The sequence below is a fragment of the Hippopotamus amphibius genome, chromosome 8 (assembly GCF_030028045.1).
Source record: "Hippopotamus amphibius kiboko isolate mHipAmp2 chromosome 8, mHipAmp2.hap2, whole genome shotgun sequence".
NCBI classification, from domain to species: Eukaryota; Metazoa; Chordata; class Mammalia; order Artiodactyla; family Hippopotamidae; genus Hippopotamus; species Hippopotamus amphibius.
The window spans coordinates 42,396,465-42,415,258 of record NC_080193.1 but is presented as its reverse complement, the minus strand read 5'-3'; the positions used below and the strand labels follow the sequence as shown (position 1 = coordinate 42,415,258).

The 18,794-nt window shown below is 52.1% G+C and overlaps 2 protein-coding genes across 6 annotated transcripts; one reads left to right on the top strand and one right to left on the bottom strand.

Moving 5' to 3' along the window:
• Positions 1-834: 834 nt before the first annotated feature.
• Positions 835-11,753, bottom strand: PROC (protein C, inactivator of coagulation factors Va and VIIIa). Of its 5 annotated transcripts, XM_057745591.1 has the most exons (9): positions 10,993-11,056; positions 9,217-9,303; positions 7,711-7,877; positions 6,277-6,301; positions 6,020-6,157; positions 5,762-5,896; positions 3,699-3,847; positions 2,673-2,790; positions 835-1,509 (listed from the first exon to the last, which is right to left on the bottom strand). In XM_057745591.1, exons 1-9 carry the CDS (start codon positions 11,036-11,038, stop codon positions 932-934), a joined length of 1,443 nt encoding a protein of 480 aa, XP_057601574.1. In that variant the 5' UTR covers positions 11,039-11,056; the 3' UTR covers positions 835-931. The 5 variants fall into 5 exon arrangements, with proteins under 5 accessions (XP_057601574.1, XP_057601571.1, XP_057601572.1 ...); XM_057745588.1 differs by lacking the exon at positions 10,993-11,056 and adding an exon at positions 11,685-11,753 and having other exon boundaries at positions 5,762-6,157; XM_057745589.1 differs by lacking the exon at positions 10,993-11,056 and adding an exon at positions 11,615-11,629 and having other exon boundaries at positions 5,762-6,157.
• Positions 11,754-16,534: 4,781 nt separating this feature from the next.
• On the top strand, positions 16,535-17,245 carry LOC130858059 (transcription factor Spi-C-like). Its single transcript, XM_057743803.1, has one exon. The coding sequence runs from the start codon at positions 16,535-16,537 to the stop codon at positions 17,243-17,245; it is 711 nt and encodes a 236-aa protein (XP_057599786.1).
• The last annotated feature ends 1,549 nt before the right edge of the window (positions 17,246-18,794 follow it).

Below are 18,794 nucleotides of genomic sequence, written 5' to 3'. Positions count from 1 at the left end.
TATAGATGGTTTTGAACCCCACCCCCCACCCCTACCTAGGAGATTCAAAATTACAGTGAAGGTTGAGAACCACTGTTCTCAATCTACTCTTTTCATTTTGCTGATGCTCAGAGCACAGAAGCGACATGCCCGAGGCACACAGAGAGTTAGACTAATCTGATGACTTTGGACTAATTGCCTTGGCTTTGTCTCACCACTCTCCCTTTGAATCAAATGCATGCTAACTTATTTCTTTGCCTTATCCAGTTATGCCTATAAGGCTGGGTCAAGACAGAGCCAGTAGCTTACCGCTATTCATGACTGTGTGGCATTATTCTTAAACAGTTTCCCCACCTGCAGTGTGAGCTCATTCTGGGCCGAACCAACCCCTCTGGGTCTCTGGCTCCTACCCCCGCAGGGCAGATGCTGGCCTCCATAGCCAACAGGAAGAATGGGGGGAAGCCAGAAGGGCCCTGACTTGGGAGTCAGACCTAGTTTGAGTCCTGGCTCCACAATGCAAACCCTCCTGAGCCTGTTTTTCCCCCTATAATATGAGCTGCAAAATCTACCTTCAGAGCTGGGTTTACTGTCAGGATTCCTGACTCACACAGGCCCTGGGAGGGGCTCTCACAGTTTTGTAGTTTCATTTTTTATTCTTTTTCATAAAGCGAGCTCCCCCAAATGTTATCGGCTTCAGATGCCAGAAACCTAGGGTCTGTTCCTCCCTACCCCACAGAGTTGCTGTGGGAGTTAAATAAGTTCATCAAGCATGGGGCATGCACTAGATGATCCCAAAATACTTCCCTCCAGAACAGCCCAGAAAAGGGTCGAAAAGACAGAGCCACAGCTGGTGTCTGCTGCATGCCCTTTTTAATGTCCAACATCGTGCCATTCAACAAGCCAGCCCCCGTCCAAGGGTGTCCTCTGGGGTCCAGACACAAGCTGGGGGCTGCTAAGGCATCTGGCTCTCGAGGAGGGCCTCTTCCACTTTGATGTGGCTGTGGATCCAGTCGAGGTAACGGCTGACTTTGGTGTAAACGCCGTAGTTCTGGAGGCGCCCACAACCCTCGCCCCAGCTCACCAGGCCCACCAGGAACCAGGTACCCCGGAAGGAGACGACCATAGGCCCCCCGCTGTCGCCCTCGCAGGCATCCCGTGGGTCCCCCAGGACACCGGCACACAGCATGTTCTCGGAGATCTTGTTTTGCATGGCCAGAACACACGTGTTGTGCGAGACCAGGGGGACCTTGATGAAGTTGAGGATGGAGGTGCGGTTTCTCTTGGCCTCGCTGCGGTAGCCCCAGCCCGTCACCACTGTCTCCTGGCCAGCCTGAGTGAGCTCGCGCTCCGAAAGGCCGCTGTCTGGGAGGCAGATGGGCACGATGGTCTGCGAGAGAGTGACCGGCTGGGCCAGGCGGAGCAGGGCAATGTCATTGTCACTGGTGCTCTTGGTGTAGTTGGGGTGGATGAGGACCTCTTTGATGTCCAGGTCCACCTCCCACTTCTCCCGGCGCCGCAGGTCATACTCCCCTGCAGGGCAGAGGGGCTGTTAGAGTGGGCTTCAGGGAGCCTCCCTCCCCTGGGACACCCCTGAAACCGACGTGGCAGCGCGGATGTGGCTGCCATGCTCCTGCAGGCCTTCATGGAGGGACAGTGCGTGTGGTCACCACACATCCCTGGCACCGTCCTGGGCCCCAGGGCTGGGCCCCAGGTCCCTATCAAGGGTGAGTGTCAGTCCTAAAGGGGGAGAACGCTGGTCTGAATTCAGGACTAGCTCACAGACAGAGCAGTGAGGCCTGGGAAGTGACCAGCAGTGGGCAGTTCTGAAGCTCCCTGGAAACCAAGGACACAGACCAGAGCCACAAAGAGAATATGGACACCTGCTACGATGGGGGCAGGGCAGGAACAGCAGGACCCAGAGGAGGGCCAGCAGGTACAGGATCCCCCAGGGAAGAAAGATCTGGATCACACATGAGACACAAGGTCTTCTCAGGTGAGGCTGGTAGTTTCTGGAAAGTGGGGGTGAGGGCGCTGGCTCTAAGCCCCACCCCATTGGAGGCCACTGGCCTTTGGTTGTGCTGGATGTAACGACAGGGGGTGTGAACTTGGTCATTCATTCTCAATACACATCTTTTCCTTCTTTTTTGCATAAAAACTGGAGAGACACCCCCTACCCCAGAAATTGGCGGAGAATGGGGTCTAGGCTTGAGGAGCCCTGGGCTGTTGCAGAGAAGCAGCTGGCTGCTGTGGCAGATGCCAGGGCCCCCACTCCAGAGTCCATCCCTGTCAATCTGTGTGAAGTGTGGCCCTGAGGCCAGGCCATATGGATGCCTTCTGGGTCTCTGCACCAAAGGGTGCTTCACGTTCACATACAGCCACTCCACATAGTGAGAGTGAAGACACAAGTATGTGTGTAACCCCCTCACTTGCAAACTCGTGTGTGTAAGCACCTGGGCACCAGATTCAAAGAGAATCCCTTATGTGCAAATTACCTGGTGTCATTGTGGCTAAACTCCCACCATAGGAGTGATGGGGGTGGGGGGGAGGTGTAGGCAGCGAGCATACAGGCCTCTTCCCCCCAGATATCTTCTGTGCAGTTCCAGCATCGTCTTGCTCAAGCATCCTAGCGATCAGCCTCCCCAAACCCAGCCAGCCTGTCTGGGCCGCCCCTCCCGCCTGGTTCCAGCCCGCACCGAGCCTGACGGTGAGCTTCTTGCGTTGGTCCAAGCAGTGGGCTGCTGTCAGCACCCAGGAGATGTGGATGAGCACTGCCCCGCAAGCCAGCTTCTTTTTCGAGTCCAGCAGGATCACCTGGAATGGGGGTAAGAGGGGGCAGGCAGTGATGTCACAGCACGGCCTTCTAACAGCTCCATGTCAGGGCCCCCCGGGTCTCCGCACAGCCCCAGGCACTAGCTGCATACATAGGTCTTTCCTGGGTTCCGTGGTCACAGGGGCATGGACTTTTTGGCATTTTATTTCCTGCACATTTGATGGAGTTCGGCCATTCCAGGGTATCTCCCTGCCTTTGCCTGTGCTGTTCCTGTAGTCATCCTCAGCAGCAACCAGAGAGTTCTTCTCACTCTCAGGGGCTCAGGCTGGGCCTCGGGTCCTCTGGGAAGCTTTTGAGAACCCCAGGCTGCCTTGGGTCCCCCTCCAGGTTCCCTCAGCCCCTGTCCTGCCAGCCATCCCAGCTGTGGTCCCATCGGGTTGCCATGTATTCAGGAGCCTGGTCCTCCTGGGTGCTGTGAGTTACCGGAGACCTGTCAGTCCCCTGCTTACTGATCTCTGGACCCCCTCTCTCCCAGTGCCTGGCAGAGACAGGGACCAAATAAGTGTTAGCTCCCAGAGAGGGGCTGAAGAGGTACTCAGAGGCCAACCCTCCCTCCCAGCCCTCTCCCATGCAAAACACCACTCCCCTCAGCCAGGCCTCTGCCTAAAATACCACCAGCAGAGCATTATCTCTCCAGCTCTTTTTTAAAGCTATACCTCTCCTTCCTGCATATTTCCCCTTGCCCTCCCCCGCACCCCATACTCACCCCACCCTGCCCGGCTGCTCCTCTCCCGACAGGTTAGCGCCATCTTTCCCTGGAACCTTCCACCCTTAGCAATGCCCCCTGCCCCCAAGCAAAGGCTGTACTTCCCTCCCCACTGGTGCCTCCTGAGCGGGAACTGGGCTCAGTGACTCCTGACCCAGCTGGTCTCTCTCTCTCTTCTCTCACCTGCCAGGGGCTGTCTCCCCATCTGGCCTCCTGCCCATTGACAAGCCGTGGATCTAATTGGCCTTCTTGGTCTACTTGGTCTGTGTCACGTTTCAAGTTCTTGCGTTTCTTCTCCATCCGCTTCCCTGGCCTCCCACAAGGGAACGTCACTGAAGGCAGGGGAAAGCTGCTGAGTGCCTGCTGGACACTGCCCTCCCGTCTCTGTCTGCCTCCTGCCAGCAGCCTCTTTTGCTGCCTTGTAGGATAAATGGTGCTTAGACACTCAATTCTATCAATTTGCAAAGCCCCTCGGGTTAGTCAGTCAGTCAACAAACAGTGCCACTGAATGGCGAGAGTCAGACCAAGCAGCCTCTCTACCTAGCCGTGTGTCCTCAGGCAGGTTGTTAAAGTCCTTGGAGTTCAGTATACCCCAGGGCTGTTGGGAGTAATCCCTGAGAGGCACAAGTAAGGTCTCATGCCAGGATGCTGCCAAGCTCCTAATAGAGGTAAGAACTTATGGGTAGGAGGAGATGGCCATTCCTGAAGGGCCTCAAAGTGGCTCTGGGCACAGTTGTGAGGTCCTCTGCCTGGAGGAGAGAGCACAGAACAAAACTGAGGCCAGGGCCATTCATGCTGGGTTGAGAGATTTAGACTTGCAGAAGCAATGGGAAACCATCAGCAGGGGGATTGCATAGTGACAGAAAATGGAGATGAGACAACAGTGACAAAACCCCAGAAGCTGGACAGCAGAGGGACATGGGAACTGACTTGGCTGACTGAGAAAGCCAAAACCTCAGCCAGTAGTAGGAGATGCTGGGAGCAGACTGCTTGGCACCACAAGCGCCCAGGAAGCCTCCATGTGTCTCTGAGGAAGCTGTGCAGGTGGGGCTACAGCAGGAACGTTGAGTTGGTCAAAGAAACTGCTAAAGCCCTAGGCTTCTGTCTTAACCCTTCATCAATGGTTTGACTCTCCTCTGTGGCTCCCGCAAAAAGCCCCTAGCGGTATTCTCTGCAGAGGGTGAACCAGAGACTGACCTGGGGACTCCAGGCACTGCCACAGGAAAGGGTGACATGCAAGGCTGACAAGAGGCCGTCACACAGACATCTGAAGACCATGCAGATGCCAGCCTCTCTCCCCCTACCCCACCTGAGGGGCTAGAAGCCAGGCTGGGACCACCCAAGCATGAGCTGAGACGATTTCCCTCAGAAAACGGCCTAAAGACCTCAGAATCTGGGCAGTAGGGGTTCTGCCAGTGACCTGGGCCTTCAGATGGCCTCAGAGGAAAGCCCACCCACCAGCAGGTCCACAGAGCATTTCTTTGCAACTTCCTGTGACTCTCTAATTACTTCAAAAGGAAAAGTTAGATTTTTTTTTTTTTTTCAGGAAAAGGGTTGGAATATAAAGTTGTGGACAGTTCCCTGAAAGAACACAAAGTCAAAGAGATGGAAAACAGAAGAGACAATAATAAAACTAGAAGATCAGTCTAGGGAAAAGATAGCTGATTAGGAGGTGCAGAAGGAGAGAACAGAGAAAGCAGAGGGCAGGTCATCAAGCAAAAAACGAAAGAAATGTTCCTAGAAGTAGAAGATGTGAATTTCCACATGAAAAGGGTGCTGCACGGTGAATGAAAGTAGAGCCACGCTGAGGAACAACTTGGTGAAATTCATGTTAAGAGTTGTCAAATTCCTACTGTTCCGTACGTATATAAATCTGATAGAAATTAAAATGTATAAAAAGGGAAACAGGAAAAAAGGCAGAATCACGGTTCCTGTCTCACCTCAGAGAAGCCAGAGGTAAAAGGGGAAATAAAGCCATCCAAGATAGATGAGGAGGATGCTGGAGGCGTGCCCTCCACATCCCTTTGAGAGATGAGCTACCTCTGGGCTCCTGCTCCAGGAGACGTCCCCAGGTGAGCAGCGCGGCACCTGGAAGAAGGCGGGCAAGCGAGGGAAAGAGCGGGCAGGACACCCGCCGAGGGTACCCTCCTTCTCCGTCGGGGCGGCGCGTCTCCTTTGCCTGGGACTCAGCAATGCGGCTTGCTCACCGCCAGGGCTCCCCGCGCCGTTCCCGATCAGGGGCTCACCCTTGGGCTCGCAGAGCTGGTGGTCGTCCCCCAGGCGGTAGCCGGGCGCACAGCTGCAGTGGCGCCTGCCCTCCTCCTCCAGGCAGTAGTGCGCGCAGCCGCCGTTCTCCGCGGAGCAGTTGGAGAAGGGCACCTCTGCGGGGACAGGGAGGAGGATGCCGAGAGGGCGCGGTGGCTCTGCGAGCCTGGCCCCGGCCCCGCGCACCCCGGCCTCCGGCCCAGGGGAGCTCCCAGTCCCGCCGCCCGCCGCCCCCTCACCGTGCAGGCAGAAGCGGCCCTCCCAGCCCTGGTTGCAGTCGCAGCGGAAGCCGCCCAGGCCGTCGATGCACTTGCCGTTCCCGCAGCACGCGCTGTCGCACGGGTGCGCCGGGGGCGGGGCCTTGCACTGGTCCCCGTCTGCGACGAGGGATGAGGAGGGCGTCACTGGGGCCCGCCGGCCCCCTCCCCGTCCTTCCAGCGGCCCAGAGACCCCGAGGGGCAAGGGCACCGCGGCCAGAGGTCTGGAGCGCACTCACCGTAGTACTTGGACCAGAAGGCCATCTGCAGAGAGAAGGGGCGGCGTCAGGGGCCGTCAGCTCACCTGTGTAGATGCGGAGCCCCTCCCCCGGCTGGCCCAGGTCCCTCAGGGCCGCATCTAAGCGGGCGGGGAAGGGCTTCCACACAAAGAGGGGTCAACCCCAGCCTCTGGGCAGCTGCACCCTGAGAAAGGCCAGGCTCTTCCTTGCCTCTCTTCCCATCTCCACCCCACATTCCGTACCAGAGCCCCGCACCTCGCCCGCGCAGCTAGAAGCCTGCTCTGGGCGCTGGCTGCTACCACAGCAGCCTCTGCAAAGGAAGGGACCCAAATCCGCCCCAGGGTGCTCTGCCTGCTTCCAACCTCGTCCCTCCTGGCACCAGGCGGCTGGTCTTTCCCTGAACCGGTGTCCTCAGAGCTGAGTGAGGAGCAGGACACCGTGGGTGCCACACAGCTTGCCGGTTTAGAAAGTTTGCTTTTCTAACCAACTCTCCGGTGGCACTTCTGCTGCTAGGCTGGGACTACTACTCCCTGAGATCCACTGCTTGATGCCCAGGCCACAAGCCCCCCTGCTGGCCTGGGAGACCCCGGGTGAGGTTGGGGGGCCACAGGAGGTGTGTGATGTGCCCAGGCTGTGCCTGCAGAAAATCACCTCGGCATCTACTGAGGCCATTTGGGGAAAGAGGTGGTGGGGATCTAGTCAAGGAGGTGGTGGCTGAGGGCAAGAGAGGAAGCCGCCTAGAGATCCCCCTTCAGCTTTGAAAGCCGAGTGGGAAGGGCATGCTTACAGCCAGCTTGAAGGGGACCCCAGGTGGCGGCACAACTGCCAGGTCCTAGTAACTGAAGTGAGCTCTTGGGCTGGAGGGGATCTGAGCCTTGTATCAGGAAGTCACCTCCCTTACCGAGTACATCCTACCACCTCAGGGCCACCGCCACAGGGCCCTGGGGGCCAGAGAGGACACAGACCCTTTCTGCAGATCCCCTGAGCAATCAGATTTCACCTCTGGAGAGTCTGAACTGAGGCACAGAGTGTGTAAGCTCTGACATCTGGGAGTCTTGGGTCACCTGATCAGCAGGTGCAGGGTGGAAGCAGGGGTGGTGGCCTTCTGGTCACAGGGAGAAAGAAGAAGGGAGGGCATGGTGGCCAGTTGCAGGTGGAGGGTGACTGAACTACCTCCAGTGGGATTGGGTGGGAATCCCAGACTACGGCTTCCCCAAACTCTCTTTTTCACGCTCATTGCAGGGTTCTCTTTCTTGCAGTCCCGTGTGCCCTGACCAAGACCATAGGACGGTTCACTCTGCTGCTGCACCCCCAGCAAGCTGGGAGAGTAAGGGGCTGGTGCCTGTGGGCTCCAGGACTCCCAAGGGGGCCCAGGCTGCTCCTCCACATCCCACCCCGGAGCCCCACACTCTGCACCCGGTCGGGCGGCCTTACTGTGTCTTCCACGTTTTGGAAAATCTCCCGAGCCTCCTCGAAGTCACAGGTCTCCTCTTTGCACTCACGCTCCATGCTGCTGGGCCGCAGCTCCTCCAGGAAGGAGTTGGCGCGTTTGCGGATCCGCAGCACCTGGTGGGCACGCTGGCTGCTGGAGAACACTGAGTCTGGGAGGGGGGCGGGGAGCTCGCTTTGGTGGGGAGCCTGTGGTGAGGGGGCCCGGCTGGCGCATCCCTGGGGAGGTTTTTGTCTCGGGTCCCTTAGGATTATAATTCCAGGTACTGACACCCTCCTCTCCTCCTCTGTTCTCCTCCTCCCCCTGGAAGAAGGTGGCTGGCCATCGGAGGACAGGACACTTGACCATTCAGAATGTGTGCACTGAGACAGACAGACCTCCCTCTGAATCCAGCCCGACCTCCATGTGGCCTTGAGCTAGTGTCTTTACCTCTCTAAATTTCAATTTATTCATCAAAAAATGAGGATGAGATAATCACGTAAAACACTTAGTACAGTGCCTGGCACAGACATGAGCAGCCAGTGACAAACGCCACGTGCGGCTGCTGTTATTATTAAACTGTAAAGGTGGATGAGTCCCATTGCTCTCCAAGTACACCTGTGCCACCCCATCTTGCCGCTGTCCTTCCATCCTTCCTGCCCTGTCCTCCTCCCCCTTCCCCTCAGGGGGCATTTCCCATGCCCTTCCCCTTGGGCAGGCACACCTGGACAACAGCAGACCTGCCACCTAGGGATTGTCACCAGATGTCTCCCAGACCCTGAGAGGTGTCTGTCTTGGGTGCAGGGGGACAGCTGGGGTGGAGAGACCAAGTCAGGGGAGTGAGCAAGAGAGGCTCAAGGATGCCAAGGCCAGGAAGGGCATCCTCAGGGAAGGAAGATGTGCCTGACTGAGTCTGGACATAGGAATCAAGTGGACCACAGGTGGGAACTGGGGGTAGGGATGGGGAGGAAGGGCAGACAAGCAGCTCAAGAAGAAGCATAAATGGAAGAAACAACCCATTGTGGCTCGAGAAGGTGTGGGGTGGGGGGGGGCAGGGGCTACCTCATAAACAAGGCAGCTCATTTCTCCTGCAGGCCTCCCCTCCCCCAGCATCCTGGTGTCCTCCTGTCGGCTGTGGGGACCAGGGGAGGGTTAGGGAAGGGCAGAGGTCGGCAGATGAACACTTTAGGAGGACAGGCTGCCCTGGGGCAGTGCGGGTGGCAGCTGGGCCTGGGCCTCTCACAGTCGAGGGAGTGAGTGGTGGAGTGGGAAGGCCCAGGGCACCCTGTGATCCCTCCCCACCACCCGCAGGAGGAAGGATGTGACCCGGGTGGCTCCCTGCCATCACCACACTCCTCGGCCCCTGGGAGGCCTGCTGCTGAGTTCCCTTCAGTACTGCATCCCTATTCCTCCCACCTCTCATCTCATCTCGCCTTGAGGCTCAGGGGAGATGGTGGAAAACCTGAAGACCCTGAGGGTCCCAGGGAGGGGTGGGTGGAGAGGGTCCTTACCAGGAGGAGCTGGTGTGCTGGAAATTCCCCACATGGTCACGAGCAATAAAAGGCTTGCAAGCTGCCACATTCTGAAGTTGCTGCCACCTGTCTGAGGAGGACTTCTGAGCTTCCAGCAGCCCCACCAGCCCCCGCTCTGCCCACCGCCCCCTGGGTGGGAGCTGAATGAATGGGCCTCCTGTGTGTGCTGATCGCCAGGGCAAAAGCTGGGGTGGGGGTCCCTGTTCACCATTCAGACAGCCACCAGGCGTCTCAGTCCCCTTCTCTATGTGGGGCTAAGGTCGCATGACCTGTGGCTGCAGGGTGAAGACAGGGAGTGGCAGGGGCAGTGACCTGAAGATCAAAGGGGACCCAGCACAGAGAGGTGCTGGCCAGGGGCTCCCAGAATGTTCATGCCCTCCCTCGGTAAGGGTTTGGGGGTGGCACCTCTGCTGATCTGAAGGCCAGGCTAAGAGTAATAACTGACATTTATTGGACTCTTATGGTGTCTTTCAAACCATTTCTACATGGTTCAGAGGGCAGGCCACCACGTCAGAGGGCCTGGGGCAAATCCCAGCTCCAGGATGGGATTTCCGGGCAAGATCCCTAACTGCTCCTCAGTTTCCTGATTTGTAAAATAGATGGAAAAACGGTACTTCTGCCTCATAGGGTTATTGTGAGAATTAAATGAGTTAATCTACATAAAGCTGTTGAACAGGTTTGCGCATAGCAAATGGTCAGGAAGCATGAGCTGTATTAGCTCAGCTAAGGCTCACCACCACCCAAGAGGTAGGTGTTAACGTTGTTACGCTATTGGGACTTCCCTGGTGGCGCAGTGGTTAAGAATCTGCCTGCCAATGCAGGGGACACGGGTTCCGTCCCTGGGCTGGGAAGATCCCACATGCTGCAGAGCAACTAAGCCCATGCGCCACAACTGTTGAGCCTGTGCTCTAGAGCCCATGAGCCACAACTACTGAGCCTGCGAGCTGCGACTACTGAAGCCCGCATGCCTAGAGCCCGTGCTCCACGACAAGAGAAGCCACCACTGCAGTGAGAAGCCCGCGCCCCGCAATGAAGAGTAGCCCCTGCTATCTGCAACTAGAGAAAGGCCCACTTGCATCAACAAAGACCCAACACAGCCATAAATAAATAAATAAATGCATGCTGTCACCCTATTTCACAGAGTAGGGGATTGAGGCTTACAGGAGAGAAATTGCTTACTAAACACCCACAACCAGGAAGTGGAAGAGCTAGTACGAGCTCAGGCCTGTGTGAGCTCAGGCTCAACGCCTGCCCCAAACCAGCAGGCCCGTCACAAGGCCACAGAGGCAGCTCTGCTGGCCAGGAGCCTAGGAGCCCCTGCTGCCTCCCAGGCAGAGTGGGGTGCCCCCTTCCCCGGCACCCCCCAGCCTGTCTGACCTCACGCTCGCTCCACCTTTGCCGGCTGCCTCTGAGGCAGTTCTGATACTTGTTTGCAGGGTTTAGAAGTAGAGGTGGGGGTGGGGTGGGAGCCTGGAGGGCCCCGGGTTCCAAGCTGCCTCTGGCGATGGCTCTGGGGTCTAGAGGCCCTCAGCTGGCTTCCACACCCCTCAAAGTCTGGGAAGAAGGCCCCGGGCAACCACGGCACCCCAGCCTGAGGAATGCCAACCGGAGAGTCGGCCTGGACGGTGGCAGAGCCCGGATTTCCTTTCCCCCAAGCTCCAGCCAGCCTCTCAAATGCTGGTTAGAAGATTCCACCCTCGGCCCCACTCACCCTCCTGCGGCCCCCCGCACAGACCTGCCTCGAAGGGGACTTACTGGGGTGCACTGCTGAGAAACCGCAAGGTCGCCCTCCTGCCGCCATGACAGCCTGGACCTCGAGTTAATCCATAACCACAAATATTTGCTTGGCCTCGGTGCTAAGGCCTCCCTCTCCACAGATAAACAAACAAGTTCCCAGCTCAGGATGGCTCTATCTGCCCCAAGCCCACCTCTGCCCACCAGTGGTGCCTCCAGGAGGGAGGGAGGTGGGGGACGGGCAACACCAAAACTGTCTACAGACGTGGCCTCATTTTAGCCTCATAGCGGCTGGCTGAACAAGGGACAGGTCCCCCTTTTGCAGATGGGGACATTTTTACCCAGAGATATTGCAGATTGCCTCCGATCAGCACAACCAGTAATGATATTTCACCAAATCTAGGATGCCATTAGTTACAAGATGTATCTATGTTGTGTGTCAGCATAAAAGAGAAGAAACATTGTTAATCACTCAATGGCTGGCCATCCTGATTACATCATGAAGATTTCATGTGAAACATGAAAAGATATGATGCTCAGGGTCCCTACCACATGGGTGCCAAGCACTCAGCTTAAATCCTCAGCTCCAGCAGCTCTTGTAATCCACCTTCCCACTCCCCGCGCAACACACACACACACACACAACGGCACATCACCATTCCCGTAACCTCGATTTTGCAGATGAGGACACTCAAAAATCTTTTGTCACTTGCCCAAATTCATGGAGCTGGTAAGTGGCAGGACTGGATTAGAACTCAAGCCTTTCCGGCACCTCTTAGTCACTTTTGTGAGCGAGTGAGAAAAATAAACAGGATTCTGGAAAGGATGCAGTCAGTTTGTGACCGTTTGCCAGAAAGGTCAGGCACAGGAGTAAAGGGTTCGACCTGGAGCCTCTGCCCTGGCCCTACAGTCCGTCAGCATTTATTACGCATCCTCTTTCCTGTACTGGACATGCCTCTACTTGTTCCAAACCCCACTCCCTCTTTGAATGACTTGACCACACTCCCCAAAGTCCCAGCCCCTGCCTAGCTCATGTGACTCTGCCCTGCTGGCCTCTGGTGACCCAGGAGTCAATCAGATTCTCTTCCCCAGGCCCTAGGAGTACAGTGTCAGAGCCTACTCTACTGTGAGCACTGAACTCACAGATTTTTTTCTTTCTTTTTTATTTTTTTGGCTGCACCCTGCAGCATGTGGGATCTTAGTTCCCCAACCAGGGATCGAACCTCAGTGGAGACGCAGAATCATCCACTGGACCCCCAGGGAAGTCCCTGGACTCACAGATTTTGAAGCTAGAGCCTGGGCACTGACATTTGGGCCTAAAGCAGAGGAGACTGATGAGAAGGAGGATGTAGACATGCAGAGAGAGGCTGAGACCATGAAGACCGGCGGGGGGAGGGGGGTAGCAGCCTATCTCATCATGACTGGGGCACATCCTGCCTTTGACTTCATGGGGGTCCCCCTGCCCTCCTGGGAAACCCCCTCTTTCCTTAAGTCTCCTTGCAACCAGACACTTCCTGCTGGGGTACAGCACTGTGCCCGGCTGTGGAGTACAAGGCCCTTGTGCTGCCCACACGGCCTACTGGAGAAGACCAGAGGAACAGGGTGAACATCTAACAAGGCAGGCCCACTGGACGGAGGCCAGGCAGCCGGTGCAGACAGTGATGCTTACAGAATTCCAAGGAGAGGAAAAATCAGCACAAGCAGGGTGATCAGGGAAGACTGCCTGAAGGAGGCAGGGCTTCAGCTGGACATCAGAGGGCAGGCAGGACTCAGGTAAGAGAGGAAGGGCCCTCAGATGGGGAGGGGGAGGGGGAAGAATGTGATGGAGCCTCTGGGAAGTGGGGAGCCAGTGGCTGTTTGTAGGGTCTGGCACCACTGCTTAGAGAAGGGAAGTCATGGTCCTGACGACTCGGGCAGGAAGCATGGAGACCATGTGCCTGACCACACAAGATGGGTAGCTTGCCCAGCTAAGGAACATGTGAAAATGCCTCCTATACCCCTGTGTTGGCTCTGGGGTCTTCCCCCATGAGTCTGCAGTGTCACCTTCACTCCACTGTCTGTTACCCCTCACCCGCCTGCCAAGTGCAAGGTGCTGTGCATGTTCACAGTGACTCCTGCCCATCTTCCCTTCCCACCACCCCCTTGCCTCCCACCTGCTCCCCAGCCTAGCCCAGGAGATCAGCTCCATGTGAAGTTTACATAGGGTCTACCACAGATCCTGGCCAAGAATAGGGGACTCTGCCTGAGGCACCCACCTCCAAACCAGCCAGGTGCACACTGGCACCCAGAAGAGCCAGGGCATCTGCAGTGGGAGGAATGACCAGTGCTGGGGTCCGCCAAGGCCCGGAAGGCTATCCAGAAGAGGTCAGGAGTGTTCCTCTTGCTCTTCATGCCTGTCCGCCTGCTGGGGTGCTGCACTGGAGGTGCCTGCATCAGGGTCTCCGCATTGGCTGCCAGTGCAGGAGACCTGGGTCACCTTCCTGAAGCAGAGAAGGTCTTTGCCACCAGCTATTGCCGAGTTCTGCTGGTTCTGAAAGGCTGGCATCACCTGGAGAGTCCAGGTGCATCCAGGAATCCAGCATCTCTGCTCACTTGCAACAGTCTTCCAGCAGGGGGTGCTGCTCTGGTCCAGGCTGCTGCTCCAAGGTGCAGCCTCACCCAGCTTGCTGGGCGTGCTAACTGACCTTGTCTAACTCTGGGGTTTCTCTTCCCAGGTGTGTCACCCCACATGGGTCCAAATTCAGTCAGGTTGACTCCAGAGACTAGAGCAGAACTTAGGCATCCCAGCCAGAGGTGGTTGACAGGAAGGACATTTGTGTGCAGGGAATTCCCTGAATTTGTGAGGACGCAGGCAAAGGAAAAAGAAGCAAAGGTGTGGGGGAAAAAACAGAAAGCCAAAATTACCAGATGGCACCCAGCAGTGGGGTGTTCAAAAACTGCCCTGCACGGCATGTGAGATCTTACTTCCCCAGCCAGGGAAATAACCTGTGACCCCTGCACTGGAAGCGTGGAGTTTGGACCACTGGACCACCAGGCAAGTTCCTCACATGCATTTAAACCTCAACTTGGCTCCTTCCTGGCTGGGTTGTTGAACTTCTCTGGACCTCAGTTTCTACATCTGGAAATGAGGCCAAGAATAGCAACCACCTCAGGTGGCTGTTATGAGGATGAAATAGTTTCTATAAGGCAGACAGTGCTTGGGACTTACGTGGTCAATTAATCAACAACAATTTTCTCTTGTGGCTCCCCAAATATCCCAGAGAAGTGAGGATCAAAGCCCAGGGGAAATGAGTGTCCCCTTTCATAACTGGCTGTGAAGGGGCAGTGGGAGGGTGACGGGGAGGAGGAGTCAGGAGAGGAAGGGCGCTACCATCTGTATCGCAAGGTACCAGCCATCAGTTCTGAACTCTCAGAGTCACTCCAATTCCCCAGGGTCTGGGGTGTGTGCCTGCCTAGTATTGGCCCAGACTCTGGTAACAGGTGCCAGAACCCAACATGAAGTCCTTTACTGACCAGAGTGGTTAGAGGTGGGCAGGTGCTGAGGGCTGACAGGGCACCTTCATCCTCACCCCCCTGCCACGCCCCTTGCCTGTTGTCCATTCATTCCCTCTGGCCCAGAAGCCAGGCTACTCAGGGCTCACTCCAGGGAAGGCGGAGAGAGGACAGAGCCCCAGAGGGGCTCCCCACTAAGAAATGGAGATGAATGGATGCAGTCCGATGTCAACAGAGTGATGACACTGATTCTTTTTTTTTATATATTGGAATATAGTTGATTCACGATGTTATGTTAGTTTCAGGTGTACAGCAAAGTGATTTAGTTATACATATTCACATACCTGGTTTTTTTCATATTCTTTCCCCACATAGGTTATTACAGAGTCTTGAGGTTTGTTCCCTGTGCTATACAGTAGGTCCTTGTTGATTATCTGTTTTACATATAGCAACGTGCATATGCCAGTCCCAACCTCCCAATTCATCCCTCCCCCAGCCTTTCCCCCTTGGCAACCACAAGCCTGCCCTCTAAGTCTGTGAGTCTGTTCCTGTTCTATATACAAGTTCACTTGCATCATTTTTTAAAATTCCACATATAAGTGATATTATATGATATTTGTTTTTCTCTGTCTGACTTACTTCAACTTAGTAGGATAATCTCCAGGTCCATCCATGTTGCTGCAAATGGCATTATTTCATTCTTTTTTTTTTTTAAAAAATAGGTTTGAGGTATAATTTACATACAATAAAATTTACTCTTTTTAAATGAACAGTTCTGTTTGTTTTGACAAATGTATGTGATAATGTAACCACCAGCACAAACATTAAATGAGACATTTCAAACACCCCTCAGAGTTCCCCTGTACCCCACCCCCAGGCAACCACTGATCTGATTTCTGTTGCTTTTTCTAGAATGGTATCTGAATGGAATCCTTACAGTACGTAGCCTTTTAAAACTGGCTTCCTTCATTCAACATGAAGCTTTTCAGATTCATCTATGTTGATGTGTGTATCAGTAGTTTCTTTCTATGGCTGAGTAGTTTCCATTATATAGAGGTACCACAATTTATTATCCGTTTGCCACTTTTTGGCCATTATTAAATAAAACTGCTAGAACATTCACGTACAGGTCTTTAGTGGGTATATGCTTCCATTTCTCGTGAGCAAACATCTAGGAATGGGATTGCTGAGTCACGTGGTTAAGTACAGGTTTACTTTCGTAAAAAAAAAGGGGGGGAGAACAAAACTGTTATCAAAAGTGGCTTACATCATTTTGCTTTCCCACCAGCAACATATGAGTGTTCAAGTTGTTCCACATCCTCCCCAGGATTTGGTGTGGTCAGTTTTTTGCTTTTTAGTTTTTAATTTTTAGCTATTCTAATAGGTGTGTTGTAGTATTGCACTGTAGCTTGAATTTTCGTTTCCCTAATCACGAATGATGTTAAGCATCTTTTCATGTGCTTACTTGTCACTCATGTATCTTTGGTTATGTGACTGTTTAAATCTTTGACCTATTTTATAATTGAGTTTTGAGAATTTTTGTATATTCTGTCAACAAGTCCTTTGTCACATTAATAAAATTTTCTCTCAGGCGATGGTTTGTCTTTTACTACTTAACAGTGTCTTTTCATGAGCAAATGTTTTTAATTTTGATGAAGTCCAATTATCAATATTTTTTATGGTTTGTGTTTTTTGAATCCAACCTAAGAAATCTTTGCCTTAGATCACCTAGGTCACAAAGGTTTTCTCTTCTGTTTTCTTCTAGAAGTTTTATGGTTTTAGCTTTTACATTTGGATCTCCAACCCATTTTGAATTTATTAATTTTTATATATGGTGTGTAAGGCTGGGATTGGTTCTTTTTTTTTTTTTTTCTCTATATGGATATCTAGTTGTTCCAGCACCATTTGTGGCAAACACTATGAATTGAATTGCCTTGGTACTTTGTCAAAAATCAATTGACCAAGGGTGTTGCAGACCTGCGCTTCAGAGGAGAAAGTTATTTCCACCTGGAGTAAACCTAAATGTTAGACTGGCCTCTGATGGACAGAACTGTCAATTTATTAATGAAATATGGCTTGTGTTGAACAAGACAAGCTGGGTCAAGTATTTGAAGATGCTTTTGAAGTATTGAGGCAACATTCCACCGGAGATCTTCAGTACTCCTCAGATTACAAAAATTACCTGGCTTTCATCAACCACCGACCTCATGTCACAGGAAATTCCAACAGCTATGGTGTGCTGCCCACGGAGGAACCAGTCTCTAATTGGAGAACAGTAATAAACAGTGCTGTGGACCTCTATCTTGAAGGAAATATTCATCAATCTCTGCAGAACATCCCTGAAAACCAACTGGTACAACATACTCTTCTCCAGCAAAAGGGAGGCAAAGGCAGGAAGAAGCTCCGACTGCTTGAATACCTTCACGAAACGCTGTGTAATCCCGAGATGGCATCTTGTATTCAGTGGATAGATCAAACCAAAGGCATCTTTCAGTTTGTATCAAAAAACAAAGAAAAACTTGCCCAACTTTGGGGGAAAAGAAAAGGCAACAGGAAGACCATGACTTACCAGAAAATGGCCAGAGCACTGAGGAATTATGGAAGAACTGGGGAAATTGTCAAAATCCGGAGAAAGTTAACTTACCAATTCGGTGAGGCCATCCTCCAAAGACTATCTCCGTCTTATTTCTTGGAAAAAGATATCTTCTACTCACAGTATGTTCAACCTGATCAAGGATATCTCAGTTTAAATAACTGGAATGCAAAATATAATTATACATAAGCCAGTTACCATGAGCTAGGTCACCCTGATTGCTAAGTAAACTCTTACATTTATAATTTTCTGGCATCAGAAATCCCTATAATTTTTAGGATTTTTCTCTGAAAGCAAATACTGAAAAACAAAACAAAACGACACCCCAAATTTCATTATTGCTATCTTTTATGAAGTAGTGTATTGTCTAGATTAACTTGGTGAGAAATTTTGCCAGTGAACAACTTTAAAACGATCAAGTCCCATTTGAAAGTATAGACTAAATGTCCTTCCTCTTCCTATTGTCTATGTAATACTTCCTTCTAGATTAATAATGCCAGTGGAGATTATTTGATTTACATGTGACAAACATTATTTTTCTGTCATACACTCAGACAAAAAAAAAATCACTGTAACATATATCCAAGAGCTTTAGCAACAAAACAGAAAGTAATTGCCTGTGATAGTGTTCCTGCTATATTGCATTCATGGCTTTAGGAATTTCAGTGTCTAAAACTAGAACTGTCATATGATCCAGGAATTCCACTCCTGGGTATATATTCAAAGAAAATGAAAACACTAATTTGGAAAAGATATATGCACCCCATTGTTCACAGCAGCATTTTTTTTTTTTTTTTGGTCATACCACGCAGCTTGCAGGATCTCAATTCCCCAGCCAGGGATTGAACCTGGGCCTCTGCAGTAAAAGCACTGAATCCTAACCACTACACTGCCAGGGAACTCCCATAGCGACATTATTTATAATAGCCAAGTTATGGAAGCAGCCTAAGTGTCCACCAACAGATGAATGGATAAAGATGTGGTATATATACACAATGGAATACTACTCAGCCTTAAAAAAAAAAAAAAGAGTAGAATTTTGCCATTTGCAACAACATGGATGGGCCTGCAGGATGTTAAGCTTAGTGAACTAAGTCAGGCAGAGAAAGACAAATACTGTAAGTTATCATTTATATGTGGAATCTAAAAATTGAAACAAATGAATATAACAGAATAGAAACAGACTTAAAGGTATAGAGAACAAACTAGTTCCCAGTGGGGGGAGGGAATGGGGGAGGGGGAAAGAGAGGGGTAGAAGATTAAGAGGTACAGACTACTATGTATAAAACAAATGAGATACAAAGATGTAATGTACAGCACAGAGAATATAGCCAATATTTTATAATAGCTTTGAGTAGAGTATAATCTAGAGAAATATTGAATCACTATGTAGTGCACCTATAACTAATATAATATTGTACATCTGAAACTAATATAATATTGTAAATCAACTATATTTCTATAAAATAAATAAATAAAAAGTAAAAAAAATCAATTGACCATATACGCATGTGTCTATGTCTATACCCTATTTTTATTCTATCTGTTCCTCCTAATGCCTGCATCATACTGTCTTAACTGCTTGATTAGTGTTGCAAGACTCCAGTCAGTCATGAAATCAGGTAAAGTCCTCCAACTTTGTTCTTTTTCAAAATTGTTTTGACTATTCAACGTCCTTTGCATTTCTACACACATTTTAGAGTCAGCTTGTCAATTTTTAGCCAAAAAAAAAAATGCT

What these genes read in the sequence shown, in the direction of transcription:
- PROC (XM_057745587.1), bottom strand. Translation starts at nt 11,038, where the DNA reads ATGGCGGCAGGAGGGCGACCTTGCGGTTTCTCAGCAGTGCACCCCA. An exon ending in CAGCACACCAGCTCCTCCTG is followed by an intron (nt 7,878 to 9,216) that starts GTAAGGACCCTC and finishes CCCCCCTCCCAG; the next exon opens with ACTCAGTGTTCTCCAGCAGC. An exon ending in GGGGAGACAGCCCCTGGCAG is followed by an intron (nt 2,791 to 3,698) that starts GTGAGAGAAGAG and finishes CCCCCATTCCAG; the next exon opens with GTGATCCTGCTGGACTCGAA.
- LOC130858059 (XM_057743803.1), top strand. Translation starts at nt 16,535, where the DNA reads ATGGCTTGTGTTGAACAAGACAAGCTGGGTCAAGTATTTGAAGATGCT.